General features: G+C 44.1%; 1 protein-coding gene across 4 annotated transcripts in view; it reads left to right on the top strand.

The window, feature by feature from the left end:
- Positions 1 to 15,764, top strand: part of LAS1L (LAS1 like ribosome biogenesis factor) — a 62,870-nt gene extending 47,106 nt beyond the window's left edge. For 3 of the 4 annotated variants that reach the window (XM_025178018.3, XM_075940833.2, XM_006136144.5), the window contains one exon: positions 15,383 to 15,764. In XM_025178018.3, the coding sequence (XP_025033803.3) occupies positions 15,383 to 15,396 (14 nt within the window). In that variant the 3' untranslated portion in view covers positions 15,397 to 15,764. Of the gene's footprint in view, positions 1 to 445; positions 3,579 to 15,382 lie in introns of those variants that run through there. The other variant, XM_025178017.3, reaches the window with a different exon arrangement.
- The last annotated feature ends 5,249 nt before the right edge of the window (positions 15,765 to 21,013 follow it).

Here is a 21,013-nt window from a genome sequence, read left to right as displayed (position 1 = left end):
TTGTATAATTTATGTCAGTGATTCAGCACTCAGTAATTTGGTGTTGCATGGGCGTGAAAGAAGTGAATGCAACAGAATAGAAATAACAGAATATAGTAGTAAATGTGTTGGTGTGGGTGAGTGTTTTCAGAGAGGAGTGGGGAGGAAGGATGTTGGTGTCATTCTGATGGTATGAAAGACTACAGCCAATCCTGAAGAGAGCAGTAACTGCTTCCTGAGATAAGTTCCCAGTGCTGGGGGAAAACTTTTTGTGGTAGTGCTGGAGGGCAGGGAAGCTTTAACTGGTAGTGTTTATAGAAACAGCCATCAGTAAAATCAGCTACATACAACTAATGATACCTTTTGGAAATGTAGTTTCTCTGTGACTTGGGCTTTTTTTAATGTTTTGTGGTTGGGAGTGAGGGTTATTTACCACTTTTATCTTCAGTTCTCTGCTCCCTCCTAGCATCTCTTGAAGTGAAAGAGGAAGAGGGCAAGTGACGTAGAGGATGCAGCTGCCTTCCTGAAGAAATCACCTAACAGCTGCAGCTCCTTGCAGTTACAACACAGCAGAAACTAGCCCACACATAACACTGCACCACAAAAGACATACAGCTTGAGCTGCCTGTGTTGTATAAACCTGAAGTCAGGCTAGATGATCACAATGGTCCTTTCCAGCTTTATAGTCTATGAATCTGTCCTTATGCTTCTTGAAGTGCCTTTAATCACAGTGATACCCCAAGCTCTTTGTAAACTCTGTATCTACAGAGATGACCCTGTCCAGCATTGAAATACAGCCTTCTGCGGGATGGAACGTAGCAGCATTTTAACAATGCACAGCAATGCTATGCTAATATACCCATATCCTAACAATCAAAGACTGAAAAGATCTACTAGACCACATGAAGTCCCCCTTTGTCTCCAGAGTCTTCAATAATTTGCTTTATTGGATGTTTTATTAAAAAAATAATAAAAACAATCCTAGTGAAACAATACTTGATGTTGAAACAAGTACTTGATGTGATATTTGTAGAAATTGTGAGGTGCTGGGAGACATTATAAAATAGCAGTAATAAAGAGGTTTCTAATTGCCCTTAGGCTGCCATAGCCTTAACAGATGTTGTCACTGGGAAATGCTTCCAGGAGGCCTGGGGTTTTTTTTCTTAGTGTCATATGTTTATTCTTAATTGTGCCTCTTTGGTTTTTATGCTCTGTATATTTGTAGGCAATTTTAGGGCCGTGCGAAAGAACCAAAGAGCTAAATAACTTTGTGGGTTGACAGGGTCTTCTTTAAATGCTATTCATATGCTATGTGTTGCAAGCATATAAATACAAGGTGCACAAGACCATCCCAGCCTGGAACAGTTCACAATTTAAAAGATTTGACACAGACGTCTGGAGCCCTGGGAAACCCATAGGATAGATGAAGTTGGAATTTTTATATGCACTCCTGGGAAGCATTGCAAAATCACTGAGTGAATCTTTAAGAAGGATTTAAATGAGAAGGCGGTGGGTATATGAACTGGTACAGTGGGAGGGCATTTCTTCATATTGTATGTTAGTTGCAGATAGAAGTGAGAAAAGAAACTGGGAATCAGCTGTGGCATTGTTTATGAAGGTGAGGGAGGAGGGAAGATGAAATAAGCACTGAGATGTAGATAGGGGCAAAGTTGTGGTAGGGGCCTTGAAGAGCAAGGATGAGAGCTTTAAACTTGACATGCTGTTCAAAGAGGTGGCAGTGGATTTTAAGAAGAGGATGATATGTTCAGATCAACAGGCCAAGATAGTTCAACTTGCTTTCATATGTTAGGGACTAGGCTTGTCAGTGTGCTAAGTCTAGGCTTATCGGCTAATCCTGTTGACTACATGCACACCCCCATGGGCTCTGTGTCAGGGGGCAGAGAGGAGGGGGGAGAGGTGGGAGCTGGTGCCTGGATCTCATCACTGGATCTCATAGAGCTGCCTGTGCCCCTTCCCTCCATGTTGCTGCCTCTGATGGAGAGGCAGCAGCCCGGAGGATGAGGGGGGCAGGTGGGAGCTGGTACACGTGGCAGTCAGCTTATCCCAACCATGTTGCTGCCTCTGTATCAGCAGGTGAGAGCTGATACGAATGGGGAGCTGGCTTTTAAGCTGGCTCTCCATGTGTGCCAGCTCCACATAGCTGTCTGTGCCCTCCTTTGCTGCTTCCCACAGAGGAGGCAGCATGGGAGGGGATGCTTCCATGGATAGAAGCTGCTCCATGGAATGCCAATGCAGCGTCTGTCTGCAGGGAGCTTAGCCTCCTCCCTCCTATGGACAGGGGCTGCCGCCACCCTGTGCTGCTGCCTCTGTATCAGAGGCAGAGGGGAACCAATTTAAAAACAGACAGCAGCAGGGGATGACAGGGGGCTCAGTGACTGCTGGTCTCACCCCCAGGGACTGTTGAATAATTGTGTAACTGCTAAAATTTGATGCAGTTACACAGTTATTCAGTTTATATTTTACATCCCTATTAGAGACCAAATTAGGCAGTCTGTTGCCATCTGTATAGTTAATTCCATAGGTTCTATGCAGTCAGCATGGCAGACTGTGGTCTGTCTTTGAACCCAACCGGTACAATAATGTTGAAGCAACCTGATGAAATTACCTGTTTCTTCACACCATTTCCAGAGATGTGCAGTCTAGTTACACACTTTCAATCCAGAGTGCCAGCCCAGTGTTGACGCAAAGAGATGGAAAGTGAGATTTTGATGACCACTTCTCCTGAATTAGCACAGAGTATGGGTGATTGTGACTGCCAGAAATGACACACTATTAGAACTAACCACATTGAACCTTGTATCTGACTTCCAGAAGTGGTCACTTTGGTCAGATTAGGAACAACGCCACAGCAATGACTGAGCTTGGCTTCACCTCATCAGCACCCAGCCTTGAAAAGCTTGAGTTAGGCCCAGAATGTGGTTGAATAGGCGACTTTTTGCATGTACCAAGGCTCTTTGACAAGAGGGAAAAGTGTGCTTCAAGAACTGTATTGTTAAGTCTGATCTTTCTGCTACGTCAGTGAGTGCAAAGGGTGGCTCTCCTGTTGGAACAAATTTTACCTACTCATGACAAAAACATGGGCAGTGGCTTACAACTCAGTTGAATGCTGTAAATGCACATAGAGACATTGGAGTAGGTACTGGAACCAGTGGTTTTTAGCTGTGCCTTCTTAAGTTATTAACCCTTTTCTGGCACGGGGCAACTTCCCTCATTCACATGTGGTCACGTAGTCCACCTTGGCTCTTGTACTACTCACACATCTCATGATTGTAAGAGTGAGGATGACTCTTTGACAGGCTAAGGTGGATACAGCCCAGTGGGGGAGACAGTGCTGGCTGATATCACCAAGGTTTTAGTCAAACACATTTAGTTGCCCTAGAAGGTTGAAACTAGCTTCACCCTGTCTGTCCTCTCCCCCTTAGTCTTGAGTTTTGCAGGAGCCCTCTCTGTTAGCTGTGTTCACCTGAGGCTCTGTATCAGAAGGCTAAATATCAGAATCAAGTGGGATACCCACAATGGGCTGGAAGTCTCAGCTTGCTTTTGTGCATCCCAGTAAGAAATCATACACATAGGCTATGTCTACACTCGCAGCTTCTTGCATTAGTAATATGCAAATGAGGCTAAGCATGGAATATCTCCAAGCCTCATTTGCATACCTAATGAGCCACCATTTTTTTCAGAAGAGGCTCTTGCGCAAGAAGGAGCATCTATACTGCCCCTTCTTGTGCAAGAGAAACCCTCTTGTGCAATGCCGTTACACCTATTACTTTTCAGGAAGAACGGCAATAGGTGTAACGGCATTGCGCAAGAGGGTTTTTCTTGCTCAAGAAGGGGCAGTGTAGACACCCCTTCTTATGCAAGAACCTCTTCTGGAAAAAAAAGGTGGCTCATTAGGTATGCAATGAGGCTCAGCGATATGCCACTCTTAGCCTCATTTGCATATTACTCACGCTAGGAGCTGCGAGTGTAGACATAGCCTATGTGTATGATTTCTTACTGGGATGCACAAAAGCAAGCTGAGACTTCCAGCCCATTGTGGAAGCCATAGAGAACAAGGATTTTCTTTTGGAGGAAAATAGCTTCTTTATAAAAAGACTGACTATATGGGTTAGAAAATGGTTAGACAGAAGACAAATTAGTGATTTATGCTAAACTTTCAAACTAGAAGGAGGTTAATGTTAGAGTTGTTTAAGAATTCTTACTAGGCTAGGTATATATTTTTAATCCAGGGTGAAAAGAGAGAAGGTAAAACTGTTTCACTTGCATATTCTATGTTAGTAAAGTTTAGAGGATTGCGAGGAAAGTTTGGTAATTGGGCAACATAATTGTAAATTCGATATATACAAATATGAGGTGAGGCAACCAAAGAAACAACTCAGACTACTTTGTAGGTATTGATAAACTCTCAACTAGTGAACTATTCAGAAGGAGTCAGATGGATTATTGTGAACAGCTCTTTGGACACCTTAAAAAAAATCTGAAACTATTATTATAAAGGACGGAGAATACCAAAAATAGGATAAATGATATGTAAATCAAAGGTACAAATCACCTGGAATACTGGGGTCAGTTCTAGAAACTCTCTCACAATAGATATTATAGAAAAAGCCCAGAAAAGGGAACTGGGTGAGAATTAGTAGAGTGGAAAGCTTTTCCTATAACGAGAGAGAGTGCAAAAGTTAGGTGCAATTGTTTATTTTATGAAAGGGGCTATGATAGAGGTAGATCCATTAGCAAATAGTGTAGAGAAGTTCAGTCAGGTGCTTCCTGTTTCTTATATTAAAAATAACTAAGGAACACCACATGGAATTGAAGGGCAGTAAATGGAAACTGAGGAAAGGAAATATTTGTGGAGAACCAATGTGCAGCGTCTAGAACTTGCTGCCACAAGATGATACTGATCCTCTGAGCTTAATAGAAACAAGGGTGTGTCCTGTGGCAGCTTAAAGTGGCATCATTAAGGAGCCACAGGACTCCTGGTTGTTTTTACAGATACAAACTAACATGTAAACCGCTCTGATACTGAGTTGAGTAGGAATCAGAAAAAATTAGATATTCCATGTAGCAGCAAAAATTATCCTGCAAAATGATGCTAGTTAGAAGACTCATGCTTCAGGGCATAAACCAGTCACATAATACTTGGGCTTAGGAAGGAACTTCATCCATAGGGATTTTATTGCATCTTGTCCATTGTGGTGAATTTTATAACCTCTATGAAGCACCTTGCTCTGGCTCAACAGTTGGCCCAGTTTCATATTTTATGAGCGACAGTTAATCTGGTGTTACATAATTGATCCGGGCAAACATCCTGATGTGCGTTTTGAGTCAAGTATTTGAGTCGAGCCCCAGAATTTTTTATTGCACTGGGTGTGACAATATATCAGTTATGTTTTAGAAGGGGGTCTATGTCACTGGGGGGAGAGAGGGGAGGCAGGTCTGTCACCATGCTGCATAATGGCAGTTTTCCATTACTAGGAAAGCAAGTAACCTGCCTTGGTCACTGAGTTCTCCTTTTGTGTTGAACTAGCTCTCGTCTTTCAGTGTGGCTTTTGTTTGCCAAGACTTTATGCAGTGTGCTCTAGCCAAACACCTGCTTGCTGATGGTCATATGGGAAGAGCTATCAGTATCGAGTCATTCAAAACTTTTAAAAGCACATAAGTCCCATTTTCACTTTGACTGGTGTGGACTGAAAAATCTTACCATGAGTTCTTCTCATCTCCAATGCAAGATCATCCTTTTCAGGGTGTCATCTAGTTTTTAACTAGCCTGGTATTTAAGTCAGTGTTCAAATGCTTGCTTGTGTTGCTCCTAGTTTTTTTTTTAATTTAGTGAAAATTAGCTTAGTTACGGTAGTTATGGGGGTGGATGGTCTTGGAATATAAACTTTCTGTATATAGGAACTAATTTCATATTAATCTAAATTAAGTAAAGCACTGATACTCTGCTGAATGGCATCTATGATTTGACATATGAGGCCTTCTCAGTACCCATTACTTAAATTACTACAAGGAAAATCTGCTGTAATGGCTGCTTATCCCAGAGGATTCTGCATTGGTAGCATTGTTACAACATTGTACTACTTTGCTTTCACCTGTATGTATTTGCACACCTTGAAATGCCTTCATTAAATCATTCTAGACTAGCATGACTAGCACACACACACTTTTGCCTGTTACTGTGACAAATGTTCCCTCTAATCTTTTCCATCCATGTATAGATTTTTGCCATTCCTGTGCAAAATATGTGCACTGATGCATGTGTATATGCACCACCAGTAGAAACATTAACAGAGCGCCCAAAGCTAGGTTTATCAGCTGGGCAGCATTTGGTTTTCTCCTGAGTAGCCGCACAAGCTTACAGGGAACACCGACTGTGACTCAAGCTCCAGTGCCACTTTCAGGATGCAGTCTAATGTGGGTAGCGTATCTTTGTCTTCCCTCCACACAAGTATTTTATCAGGATTTCAATAGGAAAATCTCCCTCTGCAGATAGCTGTAAAGCTAGACTCCTCTGAACTGTTAGGGAACCAAATGTCTTGTTCAAGCCTCTCCTCTCCTCTCCTCTCCATCACCCAGGGCAAACATAGCCATGCAGATGAGCATGTAGGGAATTGTTTGCTGTTGAAAGTAACCCTCAGGCTGGAGTCTTTCATGAGAGTTGTCCTTGTGCACACATCACTATGTCTTAGTTCATTTTTTTAACTTAAAAATATAGATTTGCTCTTGGCCACAAATCTACAATCTCAGCAGTAGAGGGCAAATTACTAGATGGTGTGTCCCAGCTCAAAGCTTGGTTGGGAAGAGAGGATAAATTAGGAATTACTGTAGGTCCCAATAGAAGAGTTTTACCTGCCTTCCAATACAGTGGTTATCTTTGGCTTCTAGTGGTTTAAGAATGGTGCTGCTAAGTCTTGAATTTCTTCCCATTTCTTCAGAAAGAGGCTCTTCTTTTGTTCTTGCACCTCTCTGGTACTCTCATCACTCAGTTCTCCCAAGAGTAGGGGGAAATAGCTTTGTTGGCAATAAGATAGCCAGAAGGGATCTCTTTGTGTGGGTGGCTGTGCGTAGCTGCTGACGCAGCACATCCTTGGAGATCATGTCAAAAGGTAGTTTTGACATTTCAGAAATAGGATTCATGTTAATAGACTTGATTAATCACTGGATTTCTGTGCCCTTGAGTGATGAGTCAGCAGCTAAGAGACACTGCAGTCTGAATCTTAAACCCAGGGGTTACATCAAATAGTGTGGCAGCAGAGAATATATACTTATTGTGGAGGATGCTGGGTAGCAGCTAAAATTTGATCTGTCCTTGAGCATGAGAAGAAGAAAAACAGAAAAACTTGAAATTGACAGCACAGTTTTCCTTCTGTTCTCCACAACTCCAGAGTACAGGTTTCAGGTGAATCCTTTCGACCAGGGGTCTCCAATCTTTTTAAGCACAAGATCACTTTTTGAATTTGTGCCATCCAGGATCTACCTCATACCCAAATACCCTCACCCCACCGCCTTTGTGCCCCATTTCTAAGATCCTACCCCTGCTCACTCTGTCCTCCCACCTTTCCTCTCTCTCTTCACCAGGCAGGGGCAGAGGGTTGGGACGCAGACTCTGGTCTTGGGCTAAGGGATTTGGAGTGTGAGAGGGGCTCTGAGCTAAGCCTGGGGCAAGAGCTTGGGGTGCAGGAGGGGTTTAGGGTACATGCTCTGTAAGGAAGTTTGGGTACAGGAGGCTCAGGGCTGGGACAGGGTCTTGGTGTGCCGGAGGGGATTCATGACTCTGGCAAGGGTTCAGAGCTGGCTCTAGCTGGACACTGCTTACCTCAGGTGTCTACTGGGTGGTGGTGCAGTGATATGGTGACCATATTTTCTGAGTCCAAAATAGGGACACCTTAGCCACTCCCCTGACCTCTTAGGCCTCGCCCACCTGCCACAGGAAGTCCCAGGCCTAGGTAGTACTTCAAGATGAACGCATGATTGAAAGTAAAGGGTGTTGTGTGACCCGTCCTCCCACCATCCTCTACCAATAGGGACGGGTTTGGGCCCCATAGAAGCATCCCATGCAACTACACTGCAATTGGATTAACCCAGGGTCCCATGACACTGCAGTGCTAGGGGTACAACCCTGATTCAAGATGAGATCCAGGATCTAAGTCCTATTACTTTGCAGTATAGATGCAGCCCCAGAGCTTATAAAGCCTGCTAGTAAGCAACCAGGGCGCTTGCGAACAGGAGGGAGTTTTGAGAGGGGCTATCCTGGTGAAGGAAGGGGCGATTTACAGCACTTTGTGGTAAATGGCTGTCTGGAGTGTGGGGGTTTTTGTTTTTGGGGTTCTGGGCTTGTGTTTCTCTGTGTCTGTTTTGGAGTTTAGAGTGCTGAGCTGTGTGTTTGTTTTTGTTTGAAAGGCCGTGTGCTCAGGCTGCCAGTTGGAAGCTGTGACCCTTGATTAGGGTTTGAAATCTGAAACTCGCTGCTCATTGGTCGAGCTGTAGCTGGAGGGAGGAGCTTTCAGGGAGGCCAGAGCTTATAAAGCCTGCTAGTAAGCGACCAGGGTGCTTGCGAACAGGAGGGAGTTTTGAGAGGGGAGTTTAGAGGGTGCTAGTTACTTCTGATCTTCTTTAAACATAACTTTTATCATAATCTATATTCCAGACATTTAAAAAGAAGCCCAGTTTATAATTAAACTTATTCATAAGAAAAATGCAGACAGAAGCCCAGCAGCAGAGTGGGGGCTAACCTATTTATTGCGTCGAGTGTAACATGTATGATTACCTGCCCTGTGGGCGGGTAGCATATGTGTGCACCCGTTGTAAGGAGCTCCTGACCCTCAGAAACAGAGTTCGGGCTTTGGAGACCAGGGTGGCTGAACTAGAGGAGCTAAGGGAGGCAGAGAGATATGTTGATGAGACTTTCTGGGACACTGTAGTACTGTCCCACCTCCAAGTCTGAAAGCCCCAGTGCTCTTAAGGAGGATGAAAAACTCAGGGAAGCAGAGCATTCAGTGGGAGCAGAGGGAAACCATCCCATAGTTGGGACCCTCCTTTCAGAGGATGTTGTGGTATCTTCTCACACTAGAGATACCTCTGAGGGGGAGAGAACGACAGTTGACAGGAAGAGGCAGGTGTTAGTAGTGGGTGATTTGATCATTAAAAACATAGATAGTTGGTTTTGTGATGACCGGGAGAACCGTATGGTGACTTGCCTGCCTGGTGCGAAGGTTGCAGATCTCTCGAGGCATCTAGATAGGCTTATGTGTAGTGCTGGTGAGGAGCCGGTAGTCATGGTACATGTAGGTACCAATGATGTAGGAAAGGGTAGGAGAGACGTCCTGGAGGCCAAATTTAGGTTGCTTGGAAAGAGACTGAAATCCAGGACCTCTATGGTAGCATTATCAGAAATGATTCCAGTTCCGTGCACAGGGCCAGGTAGGCAGGCAGCGCTTCAGAGTTTCAATGCGTGGATGAGACGATGGTATAGGGAGGAAGGATTTAGATTTATTAGGAACTGGGGACACTTTTGGGAGAGGGGGAGCCTATAGGCTCCACCTAAACCAGGGTGGAACCAGACTGCTGGCACTGAACATTAAAAAGGCTGTAGAGCAGTTTTTAAACTAGGAGATGGGGGAAAGCCAATTGGTGCAGAGAAGCACGTAAAGCGGACGGAGACTTCTCTTAGAGGAGAATCCATTGATGGACATTCTCTAGAGCAGACAAACAACCACATACAAAGGAATCTAATACATCAGGAAAGGGCAGACAAATAAACAGTGGCAAATTTTTAAAGTGCTTCTACACAAATGCTAGAAGTTTGACTAATAAGATGGGTGAACTAGAGTACCTTGTATTAAAGGAGGAGATTGACATCATAGGCATCACAGAAACCTGGTGGAATGAGGAAAATCTGTGGGACGCAATCATACGGGGATATAAAATCTATCGGAAGGATAGAACAGGCCGTGTGGGTGGCAGAGTGGCACTGTATGTGAAAGATAACGTAGAATCAAATTAAATAAAAATCTTGAATGAATCAACATGTTCAATAGAATCACTATTAATAGTAATTCCATGCTCCAATAATAAGAATATAGCAGTAGGGATATATTATCAACCACCTGACCAGGACAGTGATAGTGACATTGAAATGCTAAGGGAGATTAGAGAGGCTACCAAAATAAAGCACTCTATAATAATGGGGAATTTCAATTATCCCCATATTGACTGGGTACATGTCACCTCAGGAAGAGATGCAGAGAGAAAATTTCTCAATGGCTTAAATGACTGCTTCTTGAAGCAGCTGGTACAGAAACCCACGAAGGGAGAGGCAATTCTCAATTTAGTCCTGAGTAGAGCACAGGATCAGGTCCAGTAGGTAACTATTACAGGACCGCTTGGGAATAGTGACTATAATATAATAACATTTAATATTCCTGTGGTGGGAAGAACAGCACTCTGGCATTTAATTTCAAAAAGGGGAATTACACAAAAATGAGGATGTTAAACAAAAATTAAAAAGCACAGTGACGAGAGCCAAATCCCTGCAAGCTACATGGAAACTGTTGAAAGACACCATAATAGAGGCCCAACTTAAATGTATACTCCACATTAAAAAACATAGTAAGAGACCTAAAAAAGAGTCACAGTGACTTAACCACCACGTTAAAGAAGCAGTGAGGAACAAAAAGGCATCTTTCAAGAAATGGAAGTCCAATCCCAGTGAGATAAATAGAAAGGAACATAAATACTGTCAAATCAAGTGTAAAAATGTAATAAGAAAAGCAAAAAAAGATTTTGAGGAACGGCTAGCCAAAAACTCCATAAACAATAGCAAAATGTTTATTAAGTACATTAGAAAGAGGAAGCCTGCTAAAAAAACAGTGGGTCCCCTAGACAATCGAGATACAAACGGAGCAATCAAGGATGATAAACCCATTGCAGAGAAGCTACATGATTTCTTTGCATCAGTCTTCATGGCTGAGGATGTTGGGGAGATTCCCAAACCTGCACCGTCCTTTGTGGGAGATGAATCTGAGGAATTGTCCTGGATTGAAGTGTCATTAGAGGAGGTTTTGGAATAAATAGAAAAATTTAACATTAACAGAGCTCCGGGACTGGATGGCATTCACCCAAGGGTTCTAAAAGAACTCAAATGGGAAATTGCAGAACTGTTAACTGTGGTTTGTAATCTATCTTTTAAATCAGCTTCCGTACCTACTGACTGGAAGATAGCTAACATCACACCAATATTTAAAAAGGGCTCTAGAGGTGATCCTGGCAATTACAGACCGGTAAGTCTATCTTCAGTACCGGGCAAATTAGTCGAAACAATAGTTAACAATAAAATTGTTAGGCACGTAGAAGAACATAATTTGTTGGGCAAAAGTCAACATGGTTTCTGTAAAGGGAAATACTAATCTATTAGAGTTCTTTGAAGGGGTTAACAGACATGTGGACAAGGAGGATTCAGTAGATGTAGTATACTTAGATTTTCAGAAAGCCTTTGACAAAGTCCCTCACGAAAGGCTCTTGTGTAAATTACATTGTCATGGGATAAGAGGGAAGGTCCTTTCATGGATTGAGAACAGGTTAAAAGACAGGAAACAAAGAGTAGGAATAAATGGTAAATTTTCAGAATGGAGAGGGGTAACTAGTGGTGTCCCCTAAGGCTCAGTCCTAGGACCAGTCGTATTCAACTTATTCATAAATGATCTAGAGCTATGGTCACCATCCGGTAGATCAGGATCTACTGGTAGATCTTGGAGACTCTGACAGGTGATCCTGACTGGTTTGGCTGGAAGGGTATCGAGTGCCAGCACTTCAGCTGCCCCTCACCACACTGCTCTGCTGCTCCTGCTCAGAGCTGCTTCCTGAAAGCCTCCTGCTTGTTGTGCAGAGTAGGGGTGACAGAGGCAGGGGGGCACTGATGTCACTATGACCCTGTCCCCATCTTCACAGAGTGAGGAGGGTGTGGCCTAGGTGAAGGGGCGGAGCAGAGGTATTTGGGTTTGAAGTAGATCTTGGACTGACTTAAATTCAAAAAGTGATCTTGTGCTTAAAAAGGTTGGAGACCACTGATCTGGAGAAAGGGGTAAGCAGTGAGGTAGTAAAGTTTGCGGATGATACTAAACTGTTCAAGATAGTCAAGACAGAAGCAGACTGTGAAGAACTTCAAAAAGATCTCACCAAACTGAGTGATTGGGCAACAAAATGGCAAATGAAGTTTAATGTGGATAAGTGTAAAGTAATGCACGTTGGAAAAAATAACCCCAACTATACAAATAGTATGATGGGGGCTAATTTGGCTACGTCAAATCAGGAAAGAGATCTTGAAGTTATGGTGGATAGTTCTCTGAAAATGTCCACACAGTGTGCTGCGGCAGTCAAAAAGGCAAATAGAATCTTAGGAATTATTAAGAAAGGGATAGAAAATAAGACAGAATATCTTACTGCACCTGTGTAAAACTATGGTACGCCCACATCTTGAGTACTGTGCACAGATGTGGTTTTCTCACCTCAAAAAAGATATTTTGCCCTTGGAAAGGGTTCAGAAAAGGGCAACTAAAATGATTAGGGGTTTGGAAAAGTTCCCGTATGAGGAGAGGTTAAAGTGACTGGGACTTTTCAGTTTGGAAAAGAGAAGACTGAGGGGGGGATATGATAGAGGTCTGTAAAATCATGAGTGGTGTGGAGAGGGTGAATAAAGAAAAGTTAATCATTAGTTCTCATAATATAAGAACTAGAGGACACCAAATGAAATTAATGGGTAGCAGGTTTAAACCTAATAAGCGAATCTTCTTCTTCACACAGTGCATAGTCAACCTGTGGAACTCCTTGCCAGAGGTGGCTGTGAAGGCTAGAACTATAACAGAGTTTAAAGAGAAGCTAGATAAATTCATGGAGGTTAGGTCCATAAAAGGCTATTAGCCAAGGGGTAGGAATGGTATCCCTGGCCTCTGTTTGTCAGAGGCTGGAGATTGATGGCACCAGACAAATCGCTTGATCATTGTCTTCGGTCCACCCCGTCCGGGGCACTTGGCTCTGGCTATTGTCGGCAGACAGTCTACAGGGCTAGATGGACCTTTGGTCTAACCCAGTATGGTCATTAATTAAAAAAAAATCAAAAAATCGAGTGCCGCATTGACTCAAAGCCTGGGAATCATCCAGAACTATCCCAGAATGTCATAGGACAACTTCCATAGTCCTCTTAATGGATGCTGCCTACCAGTGCCAATTAAGTGGCAATCAGAGGGGGCTGGCGCAGCTCCCCACCTGCTTCAGAAAGAGGACTGCTCCAGCCCTGCAGAGAGCCTGCTGTAGACAGGGGTTATTCTTGTCCTGAGCAACCCCCGTCTCTGGGGAATTTGGGGGCCCCACAGGGAGAGACTGTGCCAGTGTCCAGAACAGCCTCTCTCTGGGGAGTCCAGCTTCCTGTGGACAGGGGCTGATCCGGACGGGATTGGGAGCCGGTGGCAACCCCAGTGTGATCTAACAATAACCGGTTAATCGACGAATGGGAATTTACATCCCTAATGAGGTGTATTGCAACAGCATTTTTTAAGTTACTGCAAAATCATCAAGTGTCCTCCGTTTCCACAAGCCAGAATGACAATACTGAACTAACCATGACAGATTACAGGGTGGAGAAGATCATGTCACTAACCCTCACCAGCACTGCTTGAAAGATACATTGCCCATGAAGATCATTGGGGCTGGGCTATTTTATATAAGAAACTGAGAAATGTATCTATCTGTACCATGATGGCAATGTCTACATTATGAAAATAATACCTAATAATAATTGCCAAATGAGACCACTTCCCAACCTGCTTACAGAGCACCTGATCCAATTTTATTTTAAGCTAGGATTGGGCCCAAAGCAATCTTTTCATGTTACCCAAGAAGATCCAGTTAATATTTAGTCATCCTTCCAAAATGTAAGAGACCAATTGAAGTCCCACTGCCTGGTAGAGGCGATCTTTGAAGAAATTTGGAGAAACTGTGAATTTACTACTTCTGACAGCAGCACTTTCTCTCACTGGACTTGGGGTCTTTAGCACAGGTTTCACTTTGTGTCAAAATAACTCAGAAATGTGGCATCACAGTCCCCCCCATTTCCAACCCATCTCCCAGTCCCGCACATTCAGCACTTACCTGTGGGCTTTGCTCACCTGTCCCTGTCGAACCTAGTTTAAAGCCCTCCTCACAAGGTTAGCCAGTCTGTGTCCAAACAAGGCCTTCCCGCTCCTGGAAAGGTGAACTCCATCTCCGCCAAGCAGTCCTTCCTGGAAGAGCACCCCGTGATCAAGGAAGCCGAATCCCTCCTGGTGACACCATCTTCGCAGCCAGGCATTCACCTCCAGGATGCACCTCTCTCTGCCCGGGCCCCTACCTTTGACAGGAAGGATCGAAGAGAATACCACCTGTTAAATTTAACTGATTCACATCTCAACTTCAGGAAAATGAATAAAAATGTAAAACTTATGATTAGATGGTCTTCTAACAAGCTGGTATTGTCTTGACATGTTTCAGCCACATTTATCTTGAAGTGTTAATGGGAATAGCTTGGCTTATCTGTGTTCCCCAGTCGGTCTCCCTAGGAAACAGTTTTAAACCTCCCCATAGAGGGCAATTTGTTCAGTGGAAATGGTTCTTTATGCCAGTCATGAGTGTGAATCACCTTCTATGTCTGGATATGGCTTAGAAGGTTGCAGGTGTTGCCCAAAACAATTCCTTAAACAAAACTATTCTTGTTTCTATAAGTTATTTGCATGGTGGTAGTGCTGAGGAGCTCCACTTACCAATAAGCACTGAGGTGGGCTTGGCACAAAAGATCCTAGGAGCATCTAAGCAGTGGAAGTCATTGGTCGAGCCAGGAGACTCCCAGAGCTGCACCTTTATTTCAAAACCACCCTTCCCATTGTACTGATTTATCATCCTGCTAATGGGGGAGCATTCCTGATGATGTTCATCCTCTGTGCTCCTTGTTGACAGCAGGGTAATTACATCCTGAGCAAGGATTGCAGCAATAGAAAATGGCTGCTCCAGCATGGCTGGCAGACTTGGACCTACTTGTATGGTGCATACCATGGATCTAGCCCAGGCAGGTCTCAAGTAGCTTGCTTGCTGTGCTAATATGTTGCCTGATGATATAAATATTTCTGATTCCAAAGAGCAGATCAGCTGAGATACTATTGCACGGGTAATTCTGCACCATTTACGTCTTTCACGTGAGCAGCTATTGTTAACCCAGGGAGGGGGAAAGCAACTTCATAGCTGATCCTGAATATTGACAGGGGACCTTCCAGCCTTTACACAACTTGATTTTTCTTTCCTTTAGCTCTTGCCCACATTACCAGGGCTTTTAAATTGCTCTTTTTCTTTCTTTCTGCAGCTCTCCTGAATTGACTGGAGCGGTGATGGAAGGATTATTGTGGACCCAGAGTGACCTCCATAGAATAAAAAGTGGCCTTCAGCTCTTCTAAGAACCCAGTTTTAGACAAGTGGCACAAAGATATTAGACACTGTGATATTAGACTAGTCTATCATGAAAAAAATTCCTAGGGGAAATATAAGTGTATTTGACTACTTAGTAAGTTGATTGGTGCTTGAGATCATTTGTCTAGTAACTCTAGTTTGTTTAACACCAAAAGTTAATTTTTAGCTCTTTTAAACTGAGCAATGTGAAATATAGTTTTAGTGTGAACATACATTGGTACCGTCAGTTTTTCTTGAACTTTTTGTATTTAATAAAATATCCCACAGTTAAAAGTGAACCTTCTTTCTGGGTTTTGGCTTCCTTTTTGTGTTAATTTGTGCTAGGAAAAATATACTTGTTTTCTAATAGGTCACTATGAGTGTTTTCTTTTTCAATGAAGCTCATATTCCTGTTCCTCTCATGATTAAGGCTCCATCTATACTTACTACGCCAGGGATTGACCTTCTAGCATTTGATCTAGCCCCGAGTCAGTGCCTATACTCCCTGATTTGCGAGGAGTAAGGGAAGTCAACGGGAGCATTTGCTCCCATCAATCTCCCAGAGTGGCGATGGAGCAAATCTCAGCTTAAGGTACGTTGACTCCAGTTACGTTATTTACATAGGTAGAGTTGTGTACGTTAAGCAGACCTTCCAGGTCTAGTATAGACTTGGCCTTCATCATGTACATGCTGGATTTCTCTTGTCAGGAAAGACAGGGTCTTAATGTTAAAAAGTGGTTAGATGCAAAAGACTACCTGTTTAATCAGATGTTACCCATGTGGTAAACTTACATGGTGCTATTCTTAACAGGAAAGTCAGTTTGCATAAAAATCCCAGAACTGTCCTGTGGCCTCACAGTTAATGTTTTGGGACAAGATGCTGGAACAGTTGCAAGAGAACAAGCTACCTCCAGGCTTGGTGAGGGCTTTGATCAATGACCTGACTTTAAGGTTTCTGCTTATTACACATCAGAAAGGTTAGCAAAGCAAGTAATAAAGGCCCCGATACTGCAAGGATTCACAGTTGCAATTCCAGGATTGAGGTCCCAGTATGCAAAAGGTGAAATGTGAACTTTGCCAACTGCCCTGATTCCTTTATCTTCTAGATGTTCAGTAATCTTATTAGAAATGTGCATCAGATATTGTGAATTTAAATCTTGCCAAGCAAACTTGGTTGCTTTCTCTACTAGAAGTACAAAAGGACTGGATGAAAGAACCATGATAGATGTGTTCTAAAGCATTTGAATGTTTCCCCATCCCACATAAGATATCCAGAGACAAGCTCGTTCCTGTGCATAGAAAGCTATTTGAAAAGCCACAATTAAGAGGAAGTTATAGATAGTCGGTAGGGGAGGTGCCTGATAAATTGTCACAGGGATGAATATTGGGTCTGGGCATGCAGCGTGAATCTGTATTCTTAGGGGAAGAAAATTGCCATTGAACTGTGACTCCCTTTGCCTTTGACCAACCCACTTTTTGGTATTTCCTGCATTCCTCCATCTGCATAAGTGGATTAGAGCCTCTGGCCCTTAATTGCTAACAGAGGTTAGGGAGCCAGAGACATATATCTGAATTAGGGATGTAAGCAACTAGTCGACTAACCAATAAGCATAAGCAGTCAAGTAGTGACTCAACTAGTCGCTTCCCCTCCCTTACTACCTCAATCAGAGGCAGCAAGGGGTGGGAGCAGGAACTGGTGCTGGGGGGAGCTGGCTTGAAAGCTGGTTTCCCCCCCCCCCAGCACTGTCTCTGCGGAGGGCAGAGGCAAAGTGGGGGACTGGGCATGAGCCAAGAATCAGCTGTTTCCTGGCTTGTGCCCAGTCCCAGATGCTCCAGTTTCTCCCCTTATCAACTAATTGACTAGTTGATGGAAATTCCATCAGCTAGTTGATTAAATGCAATTTAACATCCCTAAGCTGAATGAATTGTCCCTGGCTCCCAATATCAGAATTTGAATCTGCCCACTAATATATTAATTATTGGAACTAATTAGTAAAGCTTCTAAGATAACTTTGGCTTTGAACACAAGTCAGCATAACACACTGCAGAATGTTTTATGTAATGACTTGGCTATTGTATCTACGTCTATGAACATATCTTCATGTGTCTTTAATACATTCATGCTAAACGGATTCTTGCATGGGGACATTTTATGGAAGCAGCAAAACAGATTTCAAATAACCTATATTATTAGGGCATGTTAATTTAGATTTCCATTTACAGATTGACTTGAAAAGTAATTAATAAAAACCCTGAATATTTTAAATGGGTAGATGCTGGGTACTGATGATGTGCTACTGAAATGTCCATAGAAAATAAGTCTGTAGAATCAGCATTGTACAAATCATTTATTAAAGAAATTAAACAGTAGTCAAGTAAACGGAAACATGCACTTACATAAGAAGCCTTTAAATTTGGACTAACGAGAGTAAGGAATTATGAAAGAAACATATGATAAATTTGAAAAATGTATTCTAGCCTCTGGTAAGTCACTATCCACAAGAACTTCGATTCATGTTTTCAGAAAGTGTGGGGTTTTTAAAATTAAAGAATAGGCATCTTAAACTAATATTGGCTCTGTTTCTATAAGAGGAGAATATCACCTTAGTAGTAATTGACTTTCTTCGAGATGAGTGTCCCTGTAGGTGCTCCACAGCAGGTGCCAGTGCATCCCATTGCTGTTAACCAGTCTTTACAGCAGTGCCTCGGGAGGGGGCCATACACGCCCAGTGCCCACACCATGTTGATCCAGTGTGCCATAACCATGCATGTGCTGCTTCCCCTCCCTTCAGTTCCTTCTCTACCTGGAAACCCAGTCTGTATATGATTTCCAAAGGAGAGAAGAGGAAGGGAGGGTAGTGGAGCACCCACAGGGACGCTCATCTTGAAAAACGTTCGTTACTGCTAAGGTGAATAGTTTCTTCGAGAGAGATGTCCTTGTAGGTGCTCCACAGCAGATGACTGTAATATGTCTCATGGAGGTAGGAACTTTGGATCTGGTAAGTATTCTGTAGAAGTAGATGAAACAGCTTTGACCACTCTGGTTGTGAATAGAGGGCTTTGAGAAAGTGCATAGTGCTTGACGAATGTCTGTTCGGAGGCCCATGTGTCCACAATGGGAACCTTGTGAAGATAAGCCACTGATGTGGTCACCACTGTGGGGGAGTGAGCACGTGTTCAGGTACGTGGAATTATTTGGTTGTGTTTGTAACAGAATCTGATGCAGTCCAAAATCCAATGCGAGAGTCTCTGGGACGATATAGCCTCCCCCTTACTATGTTCTGCTAATGAAACAAATAGTTTTGATGAAGATCTAAAGGATCTCATTCTGTGTATGTAAAAGGATAGTGCCCTACAGACATCACGTGTGTGCATTTTTGCTTCAAAATTGATTGGCATGGGGTTTGGGAAAAAATATGGGAAAGTGAATGGTTTGATTTATATGAAAGGAAAACTGTTATTTTGGCAGAAATTTGGGATGGGTACGGAGGGTTACTTTGTCCTTGAACAAGATGGTATATGGGGAATTGACCATTAATGCCACTATTTCTCCCACATGCTGAGCTGAGGTAATGGCAACTAAAAGACAGTCTTCATTGATAGGTAAAGAAGGGTACGTCTACACTACAGCGCTAATTCGAACTAACTTAGTTCGAATTAGTTAATTCGAACTAAGCTAATTAAAACTAACGGATCCAGACTAAAAAACTAGTTCGAATTAGCGTTTTGCTAATTCGAACTAGCATGTCCACATTAAGTGGACCCTGAACTGGGGTTAAGGATGGCCGGAAGCAGTGCCGGCAGGGCATCAGATGAGGACTTAGAGCATGGAGCTGCTGCCTCAGGCTAGCCGAGGGCTGTACTTAAAGGGACCCAACCCCCACCCCGGACAGACAGTTCTCAGGGGTTCCCCGCTTGCAAAGCAGTTCTGGCTTGGAGTGCCCTGAGTGCCCACACTGGGCACATCACAGCACTCAGCCATCAGACCGGCTGCACTTGCCGCAGGCTGCCATCTGGGGAGAGAGGGCAATTGGGGGGCTGCAGGAGAGCTTCCACCCCCCGAAGCCCGCAGAGCCTGCCCAGTCCTCCCCATCGGGGGCTCGTACCCCATTCCTCCCTCACCTCCTTCCACTTACCCTTCCCTAGCCCCCCTTTCTGATGTACAAAATAAAGAAAACGTGTGGTCAAAAATAGAATCACTTTATTGAACAAAACTCGGGGAGACTGGGAAAAGGAGGTGGGAGAGGGGAGGGCAACTAAAATGATCAGAGGTTTGGAACAGGTCCCATATGAAGAGAGGCTAAAGAGACTGGGACTTTTCAGTTTAGAAAAGAGACTGAGGGGGGATAGGATAGAGGTCTATAAAAGCATGAATGGGGTGGAGAGGGTGCATCAAGAAAAGTTCTTCATTAGTTCCCATAATAGAAGGACTAGAGAACACCAAAGGAAAGGAATGGGTAGCAGGCTTCAAACTAGTAACAGAAAGTTCTTCTTCACAAAGCAAAGAGTCAACCTGTGGAACTCCTTGCTGCAGGAGGCTGTGAAGGCTACAACTAGAAGAGAGTTTAAAGAGAAGTGAGAGAGTCATGGAGGTTGGGTCCATGGAGTGCTATTAGCCAGGGGGTAGGAGTGGTGTCCCTGCCCAAACTTTGTGGAAGGCTGGAGAGGGATGGCACGAGACAAATGGCTTGGTCACTGTCTTCGGTCCATCCCCTCCAGGGTCCCTAGGGTTGGCCGCTGTCGGCAGACAGGCTACTGGGCTAGATGGACCTTTGGTCTGACCCAGTACGGCCATTGTAAGCTCAGAGCTCAGGGTCGGGGGTCTCAGTGGACCACCTTGATTTTCATGCACACCTGCTCCTGGGTGGCCAGGCTGGCAGCTCTCCTGCCCTAAACGGCCACTGTCCTGTGCCTAGTGCGGAGGTCATGGACGAGGTCCACGATGTCCGCACTAGACCAGGTGGGTGCCCGCCTCTTGCGGTCCCGGGCAAGCTCCCGGGAGCCGCCAGCCTGGTCCCGGGAAGAGGGAGAGGGCTGGGGGGCATCGGGTGGCTGGCTCAAGCCGTGCCAGGTGCAGGGTCTGCTAGCTGGGTGCTGGCAGGCTTGCACCTGGCACGGGCATCGTAGCCAGCCCGTGCCCCTTTAAGGGCTCCGGGGCCGGGAGGGGGGCAGAAGAGTTTCCCTGGTGGTGCCCAGAGTGGCCACCAGGGCAAGCTGGGAAGGGCTAGCCTCCCACTAGTTCAAATTAAGGGGCTACACACCCCTTAATTCGAACTAGTAAGTTCGAACTAGGCTTAGTCCTCGTGGAATGAGGTTTACCTAGTTCGAACTAAGCGCTCCGCTAGTTCGAATTAAGTTCGAACTAGCGGTTTGCTAGTGTAGCGCCTATCAAAGTTAATTCGAACTAACGTCTGTTAGTTCAAATTAACTTTGTAGTGTAGACATACCCGTAGGGAGCATGTGGCCATGGTTTCAAAGGGCTGTTTGGTGAGTTCGTTTTGCACCAAGTGCAGATTCCAGGGTTCACCCATTGGAGCTACATCAGGGT

Source organism: Pelodiscus sinensis, chromosome 13, assembly GCF_052426305.1.
Source record: "Pelodiscus sinensis isolate ZL-2025 chromosome 13, ASM5242630v1, whole genome shotgun sequence".
Taxonomy (NCBI): domain Eukaryota; kingdom Metazoa; phylum Chordata; order Testudines; family Trionychidae; genus Pelodiscus; species Pelodiscus sinensis.
This window is presented reverse-complemented; position numbering and strand designations above follow the sequence as displayed.